The sequence below is a fragment of the Petaurus breviceps genome, unplaced genomic scaffold (genome assembly GCF_028583685.1).
Source record: "Petaurus breviceps papuanus isolate PSGF00001 unplaced genomic scaffold, PetGlider_PUasm1.0 229, whole genome shotgun sequence".
NCBI classification, from domain to species: domain Eukaryota; kingdom Metazoa; phylum Chordata; class Mammalia; order Diprotodontia; family Petauridae; genus Petaurus; species Petaurus breviceps.
Window position 1 is genome coordinate 3,631,063 of NW_027185903.1, and position 16,853 is coordinate 3,647,915.

A 16,853-nucleotide genomic window follows, 5' to 3' on the forward strand; every position below is an offset into this window, starting at 1 on the left:
CAGAGCTGAGAATGGGGTCAACTATTATTTTTTGTATTTATTGTCCCATTGACACCACACTGATGACAACTAAGGATCATTTTGATGATGATGGACTAGTTCCTATCCCTGAGATACTCTCCTAGTTTTGACTTTTAAAAGGCAGGATGTGGGAATACAAATAGATTTATAGGACTAAAGAGCTGAAAAGTGATAGAATAAGGAGATGGGATAGACAGACATGCAGACTCATATCCCTGGAGGGAGGCGTGGGCCTCTATATGAGGTTGCTCTGGAGAACCACATGCCCTGCAGGGAGGGTAGCACTGCAGAGGCAGCCCCAACAGAGAACTAATTAAAGACAGTGCCAGTGCCAGTATAATGGATGTTTGCTGTATGTCTAAACAACTTAATATGGCAACAATCACATGGAAGATGCTGGGGACCTGTTGTCAGAGACTAGCCTGAAGCATAAATGATGTTCTGCACCCACCTACCAAATGACTGGAAATAATCCTTTTTCCATTCACTGCATAGGGAGACTGACTATCATTTTAAAACCAGCCTTATTCATTACCTATGTAGCTTTTATGTCATTCCCATCTGAGGGAATTACACCATGTGGAAAAGGGGGGGAGGCCTAATGGCTCCTCCCTCCCTCACTTAGGCCATATAATCTCAAGAAATGGGCCTAGGTCTTTGGCCTTTTCGTTCGTTCTTTTCTGTTCTAGGTCCAGGGAGTGGAATGTCTGATTTGCCCAGGAGTTCAAGCCACAAGGATCCAGGAGTCCAAGAATCCAGGCCTGGTGTTGCAGCCTGCCCAGCAGAAGCCAGCATGGCCAGCTTTGGACTTGAATTTGGTGGGACGAATGCTATGTAGGAACTGAGCTAAGCTGTGAGCCTAATTCCTCTTTACCCTTTCCATCCCTCCTCCTGTCCCCCCAGAAAACCAACAACAAGGTGGTATAGGGGATATTATGGCCCTGAAGTTTAGGGGGAAATATTTATACATTTTTCCTTGCTATATCTTTGAAGTAAATATCCTTTTGTATAAGTTAATCTTGGGACTCTAAAAGTGATGGGGAACTTAGATAATGGGGGTATTAGAAAGACTTTTGAACTTCCTTAGAGTACTGGAGTACCCTGTGAGGGATGAAATATAATAGGCCTGACTCTGAAAGCAGGGAACCAGAGTTAGCTGTGATATACTAGACCAAATGAAGGAATTCCTGGGTAAAGTCAAGGACCTTCTGCAAAGTTAGGCATATGAGAATAGGAACTAGGAAGCAATAAGGAGCAGAACAATCACAAGAGCAACAGATCTGACCTTGCCATCCAGAGCCGTGCCCTGTCTGGAGTATTATATAGGTACCAGGAGAAGATAGGGCCCATCAGAAGGGATATTTGACTCTCTAGAAACCTAAGTTGTTTTTATCTGGTGATGAGAAGGCAAAATTAATATTTTGTTTTTGTTTCCACTGTCAGTAAGAATGATTTTTAGACTAGAAAGGAGTGAACAGATATTGCTACAGGAATTTGATTACCAAGATAAATAAAGAGTTAAGAGAACACTTAACTTCCCTTAAGGAGTTTATGTCAGTCATCTGGCCAACACTAATTAAATTTTGATAGTGAGAAACTGGAAAATGTGATTGCTGTGCCACAGGCAGTGATCTTTGAAGGATCATAAGGAATAGAAGTACCTCAAAAATGGGAGAGTAAAATGTTGACAAGAATACTTCAAAAAAAAAAAAAGAAGGAAAGAAAATGGAGTCTGAAAACTAATAGGCTATCAAGTTTCATGTTGATTCCTGGAAAAGGTAGATGGTGCAGAGTTAGGTTTAAGAGTCAGAAAGACCTCAGGTCAAATATTCCCCCAGACATTTAGAAAATCACTTAACCTCTCAGCCTCAGTGTCCTAATCATGTAAAATGAGGAACTTGGACTCATCTGGTCTCTAATGTCCTTTCTAACTCTAAATCTATGCTATTATGTTTAATTAATTAACATCTAGAAATTAAATCTGTCAAAATAAAGACCTTCATTAGAATTAGTCATGCCCAAATCATGATTACAGAGTAATAAAGATAAACATTTTGCCTTCTTCTAACACAGAAGTTATAGACTGAAGATACTTAAATTGCTGTATATTTTTGGATTCTAATTCTAATTTGGATTCTAAATTCCAAAACAGGATTTACTTTATTTGAATGTTTATAATTGTTATAGGCATTTTTATTTGTTTTAATCCAGCTGGGAGGGGAGAAAATGAAAAAAGAGAAAATAAATGCTTCTTACTGAAAACAAACAAATTTAAACAAAAAAAGAGTAGGTCATGCCAAGTGAATTCCATTTCCTTTTTTAAAATGAAGTTACCAGACTGATAGATTGTGGGAATGGTAGAAATATAATCACCAAGATTTAAGTAAAACATTTATCAATTTCATTTTCTTGTAGATGGGACTTTGAAATATAAACTTGGGTAAGGCTCCTTCAAATGTTCTGTTTGGTGAAATAAAAACTGTCCTTCATTCAGGCAGGGTATGGGTTGTAGTAGATAAGTCATTGTAATTTATTCTAATTCTGGAATTCTGTGATTCTGTGAGTATTTGCATTAGAGCTGAGGGTCTTTTTTCTTTCTTTTTTTTTTTGTAGTGACCTAAATGTGAACCAAATTCTGATGTTCTTAGGGAAAACCCTGGGTAGCAGCATGAACCATAGACAACCTGGTTTGTGTAAACTCAGAGCTATGATGTAAGCATAAATATTTCACCTCTGTCTACAGTACACTTATTTGCCCATAGTAGAGGATGTAAGCATTGGGATTAACCTTTTAAAGCCACTATATTGAAAAGCCTATGTTATGAAAATTGTTAATCAATACTGAGAAGACAGAGAGGAGGAGTAGGGAAGATTGTCCAGGATACAGCAGAGCAGTGGGGAGGGGAAAATGCAATGGGGAGAATAAAATAAGAAATGCTTTAAGTTTACTTTTTTAAATGGATACTTTTCTAATTGCAAAAAATAATAAATACTGCTATCCACGGTATATATTTGCTTTTTGGGAAGTTCCATGAAAGTACCATAGAAAGCAAAATTTTCAACTATGTGGAGAAAAAGATGAAAATATTTTCTAAAATTTCAAAATGTTTAAATATTTCAAAAAGTCAAATTTTTTGTTTCAGCGCTGAAAGAGAATAATAGAGTTAACATGAGATAGTGAGGTAGCAATTATACAAAATCTGAAAATCAATACTACACTGTCCTAGGATATCCTATTGTGGGATGCTGTTATGATGCATAGCACATTGATCAGTAATCCTCTGGGTTTTCCAAAAGTTCAGTGTATATACTATACTCCTAAACTGTCAAGGGAATAAAATCTAGTTCAGTAGTAGTAATTAGTAGAATAAAGTATTGATTCCAGCATAGCACTTTTACACTGAAGACTATCATGACCACAGTCTACTACTACAGTGCATAGACAACCATACTGAAAGTAAATGAAAAGTGTCTTAAAGAATGGCTTTGTTCAACACAACTTGCTTACAACAGCACTGGAATTAAACTCAAGTTCTTATTCTTCAACCAACTTTCATTATCTTTTCAGCAAGCAATAACCTAAATGTTCTCACTGGAAAAAAAAATCTCTTTAAAAAAGATAATCTTTAAGTTCTTTTCTGGTTCTAAATCCTATAACCTTTTACTCTTTCCCTCCCCTCCCATACTAATCTCTTCTAGGAGAAGTAATATCACATAATGGCTAGAAAGCTAGTCTCAGAATTAAGAAGATATAGATTCAAATTGGACCTCTGATATATACTGATTATATGACCTTGAGGGTCAGTTTAACTTTTCAGTGCCCCAGCAACTTTCTAAGACTGTGCTGCATAGCTTGCATGGCAATGCCCATCTGCTTTGGTAGCACAAATTTTTTTTTACCAATAATTCCCTATATCAGTGACATCATCTGTACAGTTCCCCTCTCTTGGCCCCCATTTCTTTTATGAGTTTTTCCCTGTTTCTTATATTTGGATAATTTTATATTCTAAAAAAGCTATAAAAATAAAACCTCTCTGACAGTGATGTAACCCTTCTCCTTACCAAAGCCAACCCACGGACTCATAAATAGTTATATGGGATCTTAGTGGTCATTGAATCCAATCCTCCCATTTTAATGATGAGAAAATGAAGTTTTCTTAATGCAGAGAGGTTAAATGACACTCTCCCTATAAATATCAAGGCAGGATTCAAATTCAGATCTCTTTCCTTCCGAGTGAAACATGCTATTCACTAAACCAATGCTATCTCAGTCCCACTGCATATGCACTTTGATCGCTGTCACTTTCCACAGTCTAGAGATGATTATAATCTCAATCATCCTTTCAATCTTCTATTGGTTCCTTTCCAACTGCCTTCAAATATGCTAAAGTCTCTCCTATCCTAAAAAACAAAACCTTTTTAAAAAGCAAAACCTTCACTAGACAGTACCATCCTCTCAAGCTACCATTCTAGTTTCCTATTCTCCCTTTCTCAATCAAATTCCTAGGAAAAACTGTAGACACTTGACTGCTTTTACTTCCTTTCCTCTCACTCCTTGACCTTTTGCAATTTGATTTCTAAACTCATCATTCCAATGAAACTGCTTTCTCTAAAGTTTTCAGCAATCTCTTAATTGCCAAATCTGTTGGTCATTTCCTAGACTTCTTCCTCTTGGACCTATCTGCTCCATTTGACATGGCATGGCTTTTCCAGTAGCAATGTATGGCTGTGAGAGTTGGGCTGTAAGAAAAGTTGAGCACCACAGAATTGATACTTTTTAATTGTGGTGCTGGAGATGACTTTTGAGAGTCCATTGGACAGCAAGGAGATCAAATCAGTCAGTACTTAAAATAAATTAATTCAGGTTACTTGCTGGCATGTCAAATACTGAAGCTGAAGCTTAAATATTTTGATCACCTAATGGGAAGACGAAACTCATTGGAAAAGACCTTGATGTTAGGAATGATTGAAGGCAAAAAGAAAAGGGTATGGCAGAGGATGAGATAGATAGATAGTGTCATGGAAACAATGAACATGAACTTGGACAGACTTCAGGAGATTGTGGAAGATAGAAGGGCCTGGCGTGCTATGGGTCACAGGGTCACAAAGAGACAGAACGGACTAACTCTACAACAATAACAACAAAAACAATTTCTATATACTCTTTCCTCTTTGGGTTTTGTGGCACTAATTATTCTTTCTAGATTTTCCCCTTATTTGTCTGACCATTCCTTCATCTCCTTGCTGGCTTTTGATTCAGTTTTAGTAAGTTGCTGGACTTACTATTTTAGAGTAAAGCCAGATACTTTCCTCCCCCAGGGTTCTAAACCCTGAGGACCTGGGGGGTCGAAGGTATCTTTTTCTGATGCTGTTGGCTCAAGTTCCCATTCTAATATGTTCCATCTAGTGTTAGCTGCCAGTAATCTACACTCCAGTTCCACTTAATTAATTTAATTAGCTTCTTAAGGGATATTTACTTCAAAGATATAACAAGAACAGAAGTACAGATATCTTCCCCAAACACCTGAGGGAACTCTTCCTTGTACTTCTTCAGTCCCTAGGCTCAGACTTGAAACAATTTACACATAGCATTTGCCCCACTGAGTTCATTTCCAAGTGAAGCATAGTTGATCAATAGCTGAGTCTGCATCTCTGCTACTGTTAAACTGGATTGAGCAGGTGTCTCTGGAATTGCCACCTGGCTTGCAGCAAAAACTAGCATGGACTCTAATCCCTGGATTTCTTGTGGCTCACTCTGCCAATCTTCTAAAATTCACAAGGCCATACTCATCTCTAATTCCTTTCCCATAAAAGCAGGAACAAATAAATACAACAGAGACAGGTTTCATACTGGTTATAGGCAAGAGAGGGACAAATATCCCTATCCTACTCAGAGGCTCTGAGATTCACTCTAGCTGGACAGTGCCTTTTGAATGCACCCCAGTTCCAGCTCCATAGTCAATCAAAAGAGGTTGAACTTCACCATGTGGTTATCATACTGGGACCAGTTATAGAATGTTTGACCATTCCATTTGTGGATTCCATCATCTGAGCACACTCTTCATACTCACAGAGGGATTTCCCTTTATTACATATATCATAACCCCTAACTGTAGTTGTTCTCTAAAGTTCTTTCCTAGGCCTTTTCTCTTCTGTTCTACATTTTCTCATGGTGACCTTGTCAGATCCCCAGATCATCTCTATATGAATGTTTCAGATCTTTATATAAAGATCTTTTTATAAAGTTCTAGTCTCTTCCCTAAGCCTCAGTCTCCTATTACCAGTTTCCTTTTGAACATTTTAAACTCAATGTCACTAAGGCATCTGAAACTCAGCATGTTCAAACAGAAGCCATTATCATCGTTGTATTTAAAATCTGTTACTAATTTAGCTAATTATGTAATAGTATGGAACTATAATATCTAGGTTAGTTAGTTATATTGGTCTCTGTGTTTTTCTTTCTCCTTAACTTAGAACTCAAAACACTGAATCATAGAATAGGAGAATTGAACCTTAGAGAAACCTTAGAGGTCATCTACTCCAACAACCTCCTGTTACAGATAAGAAAACTGCATGAGACCATTGACAGAACAAACCTATAGTAGTAATGAAAAACTAAAAGTATTCAACTCGACATTTATTAAATGCCTACAAGATCCTGTGCCAGGCACGGGTGATACAAAGACAAAAATTTACTCTTAAAGAGTCCCTGCCCTCAACTAGCTTATGTTCTACCAGGGAGATACAGTATATACCAAAAACTTGTTTCGCTAAAGATGTTTATGTTCCTCAAGGGCATTTCTTTTATGTATCTTTCTAGCCTCATCTCTTACCTTTCTCAATTTCTCTGCATATGATTTCTTTGGTCAAAAATATCTTTGAATAGAATTCAAATACTAAAACCTTAAACTAAATCTTAGGTAAGGAATTTGTTGCTTTTTTGTTTTTTCTTTTTTTAGTGAGGTGTTATAAAACTAGGTAATAGTTCAATTTATAAAATATTTCATAAAATGCTCATATTTGAAAAAGGTATGAATGAAAACTCAGTTAATAAATCTCAATTTCTAATCTTCTGCCACCACAAAAAGAGCTGCTATATGTATTTGTACATATAGGTCCTTTTTCTTTGATCTCTTTGGAGTACAGCCTTAGTATTACTGGGTCAAAGGGTATGCATACTTTATTAGCCCTTTGGGAATAGTTCCAAATTGTTCTCCAGAGTGACCAGACCAGTCCACAACTCCACTAGTATTTCATCACTGTATCTATTTTCCCCCACCCCCTCCAGCATTTGTCATTTCTGATAGGAGTGAGGTGGTATGTCAGAGTTGTTTTAATTTGCATTTCTCTAATCAATAGTGATTTAGAGCATTTTTCATATGACAAGAGTTTTAATTTCTTCTGAAAACTGCCTATTCGTATCCTTTTATCAATTGGAAAATTGCTGTTATTTTTATAAATTTGAGTCAGTTCTTAAATATTTGAGAACTGAGTCCTTCATCAGAGAAACTTGCTATAAAAAATTTTTATATCACTTCATTGAGTATGGTATCTTTTAGAAAAATGTAGTTTCCCTGATTATCTCTTTTAATTAGGTCTATTTTTGCTCTTGCTTTGTCTGATATCATGATTATCACCCCTGCCTTTTTTACATCAGATTAAATGTAATAGATTCTGTTCCAACCTTTTACTTTAACTCTATGTGTGTCTTTTTGTTTCAAATGTGTCTCAGAAAAAATACGCTGCTGTATTCTGATTTGTAATCCATTCTACTATCTGCTCCTGTTTTATGGATGAGCTCATCCCATTCACATTCAAAGTTATGATTACTAACTGTATTTTCCTCCAATCTATTTTCTTCTGTTTATCCTTCTCTTTCTCTTTTTATCCTGTCCCTCCTCAAAAATTTATTTTACTTCTGACCACTGTCTCCCTTAATTTACCCTCCCTTTGATCATTCCCCTTAGGCCCAATATTTCTTATCCACTTTGTCTCCTATTTCCCTATTGGGTAAGATATATTTCTATACTCAATTGAGTGTATGTATGTGTGTGTGTGTGTGTATGTGTGTGTGTTCCTAACCCCCTCCATTTTAAAGCATTACATTGTATGCCTCTTATGTGAGATAAATTTCCCCTTTTTACCTCTCCTTTCCACTTTACTCAGTGCTTTCTCACTCCATTTTGGGGGGGGGGGAGCGAATTCTGTTTTTTAAGGTATTATTTTCTTCAGCATTTTTGTATGTCTTTACTAAGCTGTTGACCCTCCATCATAATTTTTCTGCATCACTCATTTATTTTCCCATTTTTTTCCTCTATTACACTTATCTCTTTCTATCTCTTAAAAAAACCAAAAACTTACAGGAATTCTTGTTCTTGGATCCAATTAACAATTTTTCTTTGAGGCTTTGCTTGTAGCTGGTTTCACATTGTCTTTTTCTGAGTTTATGTTTTCATCTTCCCTGTTACCATAGTTTTAATGGTCAAATTCTTTTTTTGTTGTTTGCTCATTTTCCCAGCCTATTTCTTGATTTTGAACTTTACATTATAGTTAGGGTCTGCTCACCTGAGGGTGCGGAGGCACTGTCCCATGCTTCAGGCTTTTTTATGTTGCTGTTTTTCAGAGTCAGTTCTGGGGGTCACCAAGTTTTCAGTGCTTTCAAGGTGGTGTGATCAGCAGAGAGGTATGCTCTCCTGCTATACACTGCACACCTGATCTGTGCTCTAGTCTTTACCCAGGAGGACTCCCTGCTTCATTGCAACCACCAGTGCTGGCACTCCTCTTGACCCTGTAACTATGACCCGGTCCCCTGCTCTCCTGCAGCCGTAAGTGCTAGCATTCTTCTCTGCCTTGGAAATGTGACCAGGGCCCTTGCTCCCTTGTGTCCAACCAGAAGTGTTCTTCTCCACTAGGGGAAAGGAGTCCTTTTTTTTTTTTTTGGATAATTGGTGATTGAATACTTTATCCAAAGCTAGATCTAAACTACAAGCTTACATTTTAAGCTACAATAAACTTAAAATGGACATACAAAAATAAAAGGTCAAAGCACAAAAATATTAGAGTACAAGATCATGTATCTTTCACAACTATGGTTAACAAGAGAATTCTTGACTAAACAAAAGATAGAGGATATCATCAAACATAAAAATCGATCATTTTGACTACATTAATTTAGAAGCTTTTGCATTAATAAAATCAATAAAGCTAAAATTAGAAGAGAAAGAGTAAAGTGAGTAAATATTTGCATCAAATATTACTGAAAAAAGTTGAATAGCATAAATACACCAAGAATTTAAGCACATATCAATCAATAATCATTTATCAAACTCCTACTATTTATATATAAGAGCAATTGTCATCCCCTTAGACAAATGGCCAAAAGTTATGAAGAGTTTTCAAAAAAAGAATTACAGACTATAAATTACCATGTGAGAGAATTCTCCAAATCAGTCATAGTAAAAGAAATGTAAAAGAAAACTCAGATATTCTACTTCACACCTTGCAAATTAGCAAACATGACAAAAGATACAGAAAGTTTTGCAGGGACTTTTGGACAACAGGCATACTGATGCACTCTTGATTAGGCTGAAAAGTGTTCCCCTCACTTTCCACTCTTAGAAATTCCAAAAAATATGGAATAATACATATGAAATGATGTGAGGCAAAATCAGAACAAAGAGAACAATATACACAATAATTACAACAATGAAAATAACAAGTTCACTAGAAGGAAATTGAACTCTAAGTGATTGACAAACCAATGAAGATTCCCTAGAGAAGAAAATGAAACATTTAACTCCTCAAGACAGCAAGTTTTGGAACTACTAGGACTAAATACTATATACTTATCAGAAATGGTCTTATCAGATGTTTTTGCTTTATTATTTTTCTTCATCACAGAGAGGATTCATTGGGGTTGGTGAAAAGACCATGATGTAAAAGCAAAGGGCACCATTAAAATATATATTTAAAAACTTTATGTAAATGTGCTTTTCCCCAGTATTCCAGTTGTTGAATTGCTTAGATCATTCTAACCTAATAATAAATCTTCCTTATCTTTCCCTTTTCCTGACATTATGTTTCTTTGGTTTTCTAATCTATAATAAGTGCACAGAATGATTATTTCAATTTCATGCTTTATTCATCTCCTTATGAAGATTTACCAAGAATTGGAAAAGTCTATGGTTTATGGTATTTTAAATGAAACAAAAGTAGTTAGTTGATTTTTGGAAACTATAAAAATCAATTCATTGTATGTCCTTCCCTTAATGAACTTGACCTTGGTGTATCACAGAATTTGACTATGAGTCAAAAGAACATAAGAGGTGATTTTATACATTTGACTCTTTGAAATAGTTGATTATTTTGTGGATTTTATCCATCTTTTAAATGTTGCAAATTGGCAAAAGAAAATAATTGAACTTTAGATATTATAAATATGTATATATATATATATATATATACACACACATTCAAAGTTAGTTTTGTGAATATTGATAGCTCATTGTATAAGAATTTCTTCATGTATTTTTTAGTACTAGCCATTATATCTCTCTAAGGTTTTGTCCCTCTCTGGTGAGGTCTGTTGCCTAAGGATCATTCTACCTAAATTAGAGAGGTTGATTATAAGTTTGGTTAGTTTCAGGGTGATGGGTTTCTCAGCCACAGCTACTCTCCAGAACTATGGTTTCAATCAACATTAATGAAGGGAATGCCTCCACTGAAAAAATCAGAGACTTGAAATATGAGGAAGTAATAGTAATAGCAGCAGCAGCAGTAATAATAATAGTAGTGGTGGTGGTGGTGGAGGTAGTAATACTAATGTTAGTGATAGTTGTGGTAGTAGTAGTAGTTGTAGTAGTAGTAGAAGAAGTCCCTAAATACTTTAGGCAAACTGCCTGTAGACTTATTGATAGTTATAGATGAGAGTCACATGGGTTGGAAGTGAATAGATGGGATGCCATTGGATGAAGTATCCATATTGATGATATAATGGATCTATCAATAAAGCAGTAGTAGTAGTGATAGTAGTAGTAGTAGTAATAGTAGTAGTAGCAGTAGTAGTAGTAGTAGTAGCAGTAGCAGCAGCAACAGCAGCAGTAGCAACAGTATCTCTATGACACAAGCCCCAAGTAAGACTTAAAAATAAAAGGCAAGTTTGTAACACTAAGTGCATTTAGTAGAAGGTTGATAGTCCAAGACAAAGCAAAAGAAATCCTTTTATTCCCCCACAGGAAGCAGGGATCTAAAGACATTTCTATGCCTAAACTCCTTAATTCACAGGGAAAATGATAACCCAGTCTAACTATTTGAATGTTACTATATTTTGGCTAGCTGTTCATCAGACTACATCTTATCTGAATCTATTTCCCTGATTTCTTTTAGAATTGTGGAAAAAGGCTATTACAGTGAGCGGGATGCGGCCCAGGCAGTTAAGCAAATCCTGGAGGCAGTTGCCGTAAGTATTAAGTAATGCTTAAGTAATTAAGTATTAAGACTCCTCATCAACTAGTCTTTCCCCTTCCCAGAGTAATTCTTAATGATAAAATGGTCACGACAGCAGTATTTTTATAGGAAATCATCTGAAAATATTATTTTCTTATTGATTTCTTCCTTTTTCATTGATATAAATATCCCTGAGTGGCAAAAATATTCACTAAAATGAATTCTCTCAGCCAAATGTTTTCTAATTAAACAACTGGATATTAGCTTTGGATTCCCTCACCTCCCTCCCCCTTTGTTTTTTTTTTTTATCTGCTTTTCCCCATAACATGATAAATATATATCCTGGAACTTTTAACCTAGTAGTATTAACTTTTTTTTTTCCTGATTGGACCAACAGCACACAAAATGGATACAAAACATGGCAATTTTAGCTTTGGGAAGGAAACAACAATTCTAAATACATAGCATTTCTAGACAGAGCATTAGTAGAGGCAAAAAGATACTTATAAATGTTTGCTATAAAACATTTCTTCTTGAGAAACTTATTTGGATAAAAAGAATCAGAGATACCACAGTTATTGAGACTTTACTAGTTAAAACCTTTCGAATGTATTCAGGAGGGTGATAGCTGGTGAAATATACATGATTGATTGATTCAGTTATTGAATATAAACTCAGAATAAATTATTCTCCAAATAAGTAGGACAGATCTCAAGGAAAGTTGCTTAATGTAAGCAGTTAAAAGTAAAATTCATAAAATGTGTCCAGGATTAAAGTGTAGCCTATTATTTACCATCATTTAACATTTAAAATTTAGCTATTCAGTGCACTGAGAAACCAGGCTTGGCTGACAGGCATTACACTGGCATATCAATCACATACACAACTAAACCCATTTAAAAGAAAGTAGTTCCCTGTGTCCATAACTACAATTTTAAAACCAAAGGAAAAAAAAAACCTTCACAATCTCTGCAGAAAGCTGGTGGGAAGAGTAAAACTGTATTCTATCTAAACATTCCGTTGAATAAATAAGATTTGGCTTTAGTTGAGTTTTTAGAATTATCCTGTCAAATTTATATTTTGTTGTTGTTAGGGTTTTTTGGAGGGAGATGGAGGAGAGGGATGACTATGGGAAAATCCTACATACTTGCTTAATAATTTTTTCATGATATGGCTCCTGAATATTTGGCTTAAAATGTTGAAAACTGTAATTATTGTTCCCTCCCCCACCAGTCACCCCAAATTCCACCATCATTGTCTATGGCATCACCACTTTATATATTCCCTAGGCTTATAACCTCAAAGTCATTTTTCATTTATCTCTTTACTTTATTCATCACATCCATTCACCAAATTTTTGTCAATTCTTTCTTTTTTTTTTTTTAATAATACCTTTCTTTTTATAAGCATGAACCTAGTTCAGGTTCCTATTATGTTGTACTTCAGTAACTGCAGGATAGCCTTCTACCCAAGTTTCTCTACCTTCTGTGCCTCCGTGCTCTAATCCAAACTGTCTTAAATACCATGTCGCTATCCTGTTCACTGAAGTATTTCCCATCTCAGCAAAGTCCTTTCTCATTACTCCACAATATATATTCTACTTCAGTCAAATAAAATGACCTGTCATGCCTCAACCCTGCTTTTTATTCCTATATTCATAACTGTAAATGAGCTATTTTCTTCTACCAATAATTTCTTCCCCACCTCCTTCTCTCTTTCTATCTCCTCTCCTAAAATTTGATTCAAAAATCCATTCTTCAGAATGCCAGTTTTAAAGCAAATCACTTTGGTTTTACTCTTCATCCAATCATCACTTAGATATGAGTATTCTTCCATGTAACACTTCAAGTCATTGTCCAAGTTACTTTATTTCTAGGATTCTTTCATGGACCAGTGAGTATTCTGGTTAACAAAGCTTTCCATATAAAACTGAGTATCTATTTATACAGTGAAACTATACCTAAGTAAGGTTGTATCTGTGAAGTATGTAGGGACCTGAACGTCCAAACTTTTCTTCAGGTGTGATAAATGAATTGCTTGATGTCTCAATTCTGTATCTTTAGAAAAATATTTCTTAGACCAAAACTGGCAAAATTGACTATCATGGTGTAGCAGCAAGCATCCCAGCATCCCCAGGGTGGCTGCCAACACAGGTTCTTAGATCTGCTTTTCTAAAGGAAAGCAACTCAAAATGGGTTAACAAGCTTACTTTAATCAATCAAACATATATCATTTACCTATTTCAGGAGAAAAAGGTCAGCACCCCAAACTTCAGAGTATACAGACAGAAGTTACAAGACAGAGAAACAGATCAAACAGACAGGCTTCTAAACTGTCCAACCATTACATCCATACCAAATCACAGTTACCAGTGAGGGAAGCATCAATATCTGGGTTTTCAAAGGAAGGGGAGTAGTCGGGGCGGGGCGGGGGGGGGGGGTTCGCTCTCAACAGCTGCCCAGAGTCTCATCTAGTCAAATCACACAACACTTCTCAAAGTGAGCCCCAAAGCAAAGCCTCCCATCAGGGATTATATACCCTTTTCCTGGCTCAGAGAATGTAACCACCCTCTTGAACCACTGCCCAATCACACAGCATCAAGGTGTGGGCATTCCTGAACACCAAGCTTCCTGCCACAGGCTCCATGTGACCACGTTCAGCCTATTAGGGGGAAGAGTATATTTTCAAATCAAGGAAGGTTCTCAGAGTCTCTTAAGCCTGTCAAAGGGCCTAGGGGCAAGGAAGATCTTTAAATTTGCATTTCCATTACACATGGCAAACAAAATCCAATTTGAAAGATAGACTAAAAAAAATACCAGAATTGTAATTGTTGGTTTTATTTTAGCAAAATAAACCTATAAGAAAAATTTAAGTTTTTCTCTAAGACTTCCTAAAGGAAAAAAGGATTAGAATTCTGTGACTTGGTCATATAAATGGCAAGATGGCTACCCAGTTATTTTCAGCATATCTTTTCTAACCTAACAGCATCAAAAGAAGGAAATATGCACAAAATTAATAGTAATTCCAGTTGAATCAACAAGATAAAAAGACCAATCCTGCACAAAGGTAAAAGTGCCATTGAATAAGAACAGAGAAGTTAAATACTTTAATATTCTACTCATCCTTCTCACTCCCAACCTATCCATCCAGGATAATTTCATATGATTGAAATTTGGGGTTCAGTCATGGTGGCCTATAACCACTTTCTGCTAGCAATGACCCACTCTATACAACCTGCACCAAATAAAAGGCAGAGGTCAATAATTCTGTCTACCTCTGTGAAGTGAAGTACAACTGAATGTATGTATATTGGGGAAGAGTGCAGAAGCTGAATCTTGCATGGCTGGTTTGAAAGCAAGGAACTTTCATACTTAAGAGAGAGGATAGAAGAAATCCGGCTATAGCCAGGCCTTTCCTCTGAAGATATATATGCTCTAGGAAGAAACCAGCTGGACCCCTACATTCCAAATTCAAGGATGCTGAGTGCACTCAGGCTTAGGAATCTGAGGAGAAAAACTATGCTCCAGAAACAAAAGGGAAAAGAAAAGGAAACAAATAGCAAAGAGGAAAGCCAGAGACAAGCTACATGGAACACAAGAAAAAAGACTGAAAAGCAAAAAGTACAAGAGAGATGGTCTGGGTATAAGTCTATATCACAAGGAAATAAATTAGTGTAACCCCCCTACTCCCACCTTCCAGAGAAGGAAAAATAAACAGTTTATTTTTAAAGTCCAAAATGAATAAGGAATATACTATGAAGGGAAATGAGCCCAAAAATCCCACTGAAATTCTAGACTGCTCAGAGATCATGAAAGAAGAGGGGGAAAAACCCTCTAAAATAGTTCAAAAGAGAAATAAAACTTTTAGAAGGAGTAGAATGGAAAATATGCCAGAAATCAGACTAAGACAAGAACTCACAACAGAAAATCTTTTTAAAATAGCAGGTCATGCAAAAGAAAATGGCATATATAGAGTTTAAAAACTCAGAAATAAAAGAAAATTATACAGAAGAGAAGCAAAAACAACTTTGAAGGAACATATAAATTTTCTATAATTCAGTGTTGCTGACCTTGAAAACAGGATTTATAAATAAAGGATCAGAGCTCTCTTCCACCTCCTAAAAAAAAGATAAAAAAAATCTGACCACAGTTCCACAGGAAAGAAGAAACACTGCCTAGAACTTTTGAATATTAAAAAAAAAAAAAGATGATTGATCAAATTCACAGATTATGGTAAGAGAAAAACCCTTTACTTGAAACTAATTTTATGGATGAAATGCTGACTTAAAATAGGAACTGAGGCGAAATACATACAAAAGAAATAAATGTTGAAAGCAATGTTGAGAATCATGACTTTAAATGTGAATGGATTAAACCATCCAATTAAATGAAAGGAAATGACATAATGAATAAAAAAGAAGGGAATAATTCACTGCATAAAAGAAACATCTACTAAAAATGAATACACAAAGAAAATTATAACTAAAAACACATTATTGGGAGATTTTTAAAAATCATCACTCATAATCATGCTATCACACAATGGTAGAAAAACATCCAGAATGTCAAGAAAAATATGGAACCTGCTTTATGCTTAAAGTTACCACAAACAATGAAACAGTATTATTATTAAATATATATTCATGAAATGGCATAGCAAATAAAATATACAAAGTAAAAGCTAAATAAATTGCAATAAAGAAATAGAATGCCACAATTATTGTAGAAAATAATGCCCTTCCTTTCTCCCAGCTGGTTAAGTCTAATAGAAAGATAAAAAGGAATAGGCAGAACATCTGAGAAGCTGGTTTGAAAGACTTCTAATGGGAACTTTAAAGAATATACCAATTTCTCAGCATAAATAATACCTTTAAATAAACTTTAAATAGAAATTATTAATGCACATAAAAAGGCAAATTTATTAAACACATTTTTTCCCAGAATATTGTTCAAATACTCAAGTGGGTCTGTGAACTTGTAACTTTAAATGTTCTCTTGAACAATGCAGATCCTCTGTTTGGTTTGGACTCCACTAACATCAAGCTTTCCCCTGGATAAGCTCATCACCAGAAATCTTATTATCATGGAGATTCCTTCAGCTTTGTTCCTCAACACCTCCTCAGGACTCTCAGTTGCCTCTTCCCTCCCACTGAAGGGCTTAGAGGATAGACCAAAAGACTGCTCCCCAAACATTCCTTTATAAAGGGCTCATAATTTTTCAGCCAACTCTTCATTTGCTCTCAGCTGCTCTACTTAGTGTTGACTGCATGAACATCATAACCCTGCAGCAGGTACCATTTGGCAGTCCCTTTCAGCTTCCTTTTGTGTATTGTCTCCACCGCCAGATTGTAAACTCCTTGAGATCAGGGACTTCCTTCCTTCCTTCCT

At 35.7% G+C, this 16,853-nt stretch overlaps 1 protein-coding gene across 1 annotated transcript in view; it reads left to right on the forward strand.

Moving 5' to 3' along the window:
• The window catches only part of CAMK4 (calcium/calmodulin dependent protein kinase IV), a 219,255-nt gene that overhangs the window by 93,699 nt on the left and 108,703 nt on the right, over positions 1-16,853 (forward strand). Inside the window, exon 5 of the mRNA XM_069096101.1 lies at positions 11,407-11,479. Coding sequence (XP_068952202.1) covers positions 11,407-11,479 — 73 coding nt within the window. The remainder of the gene's footprint in view (positions 1-11,406; positions 11,480-16,853) is intronic.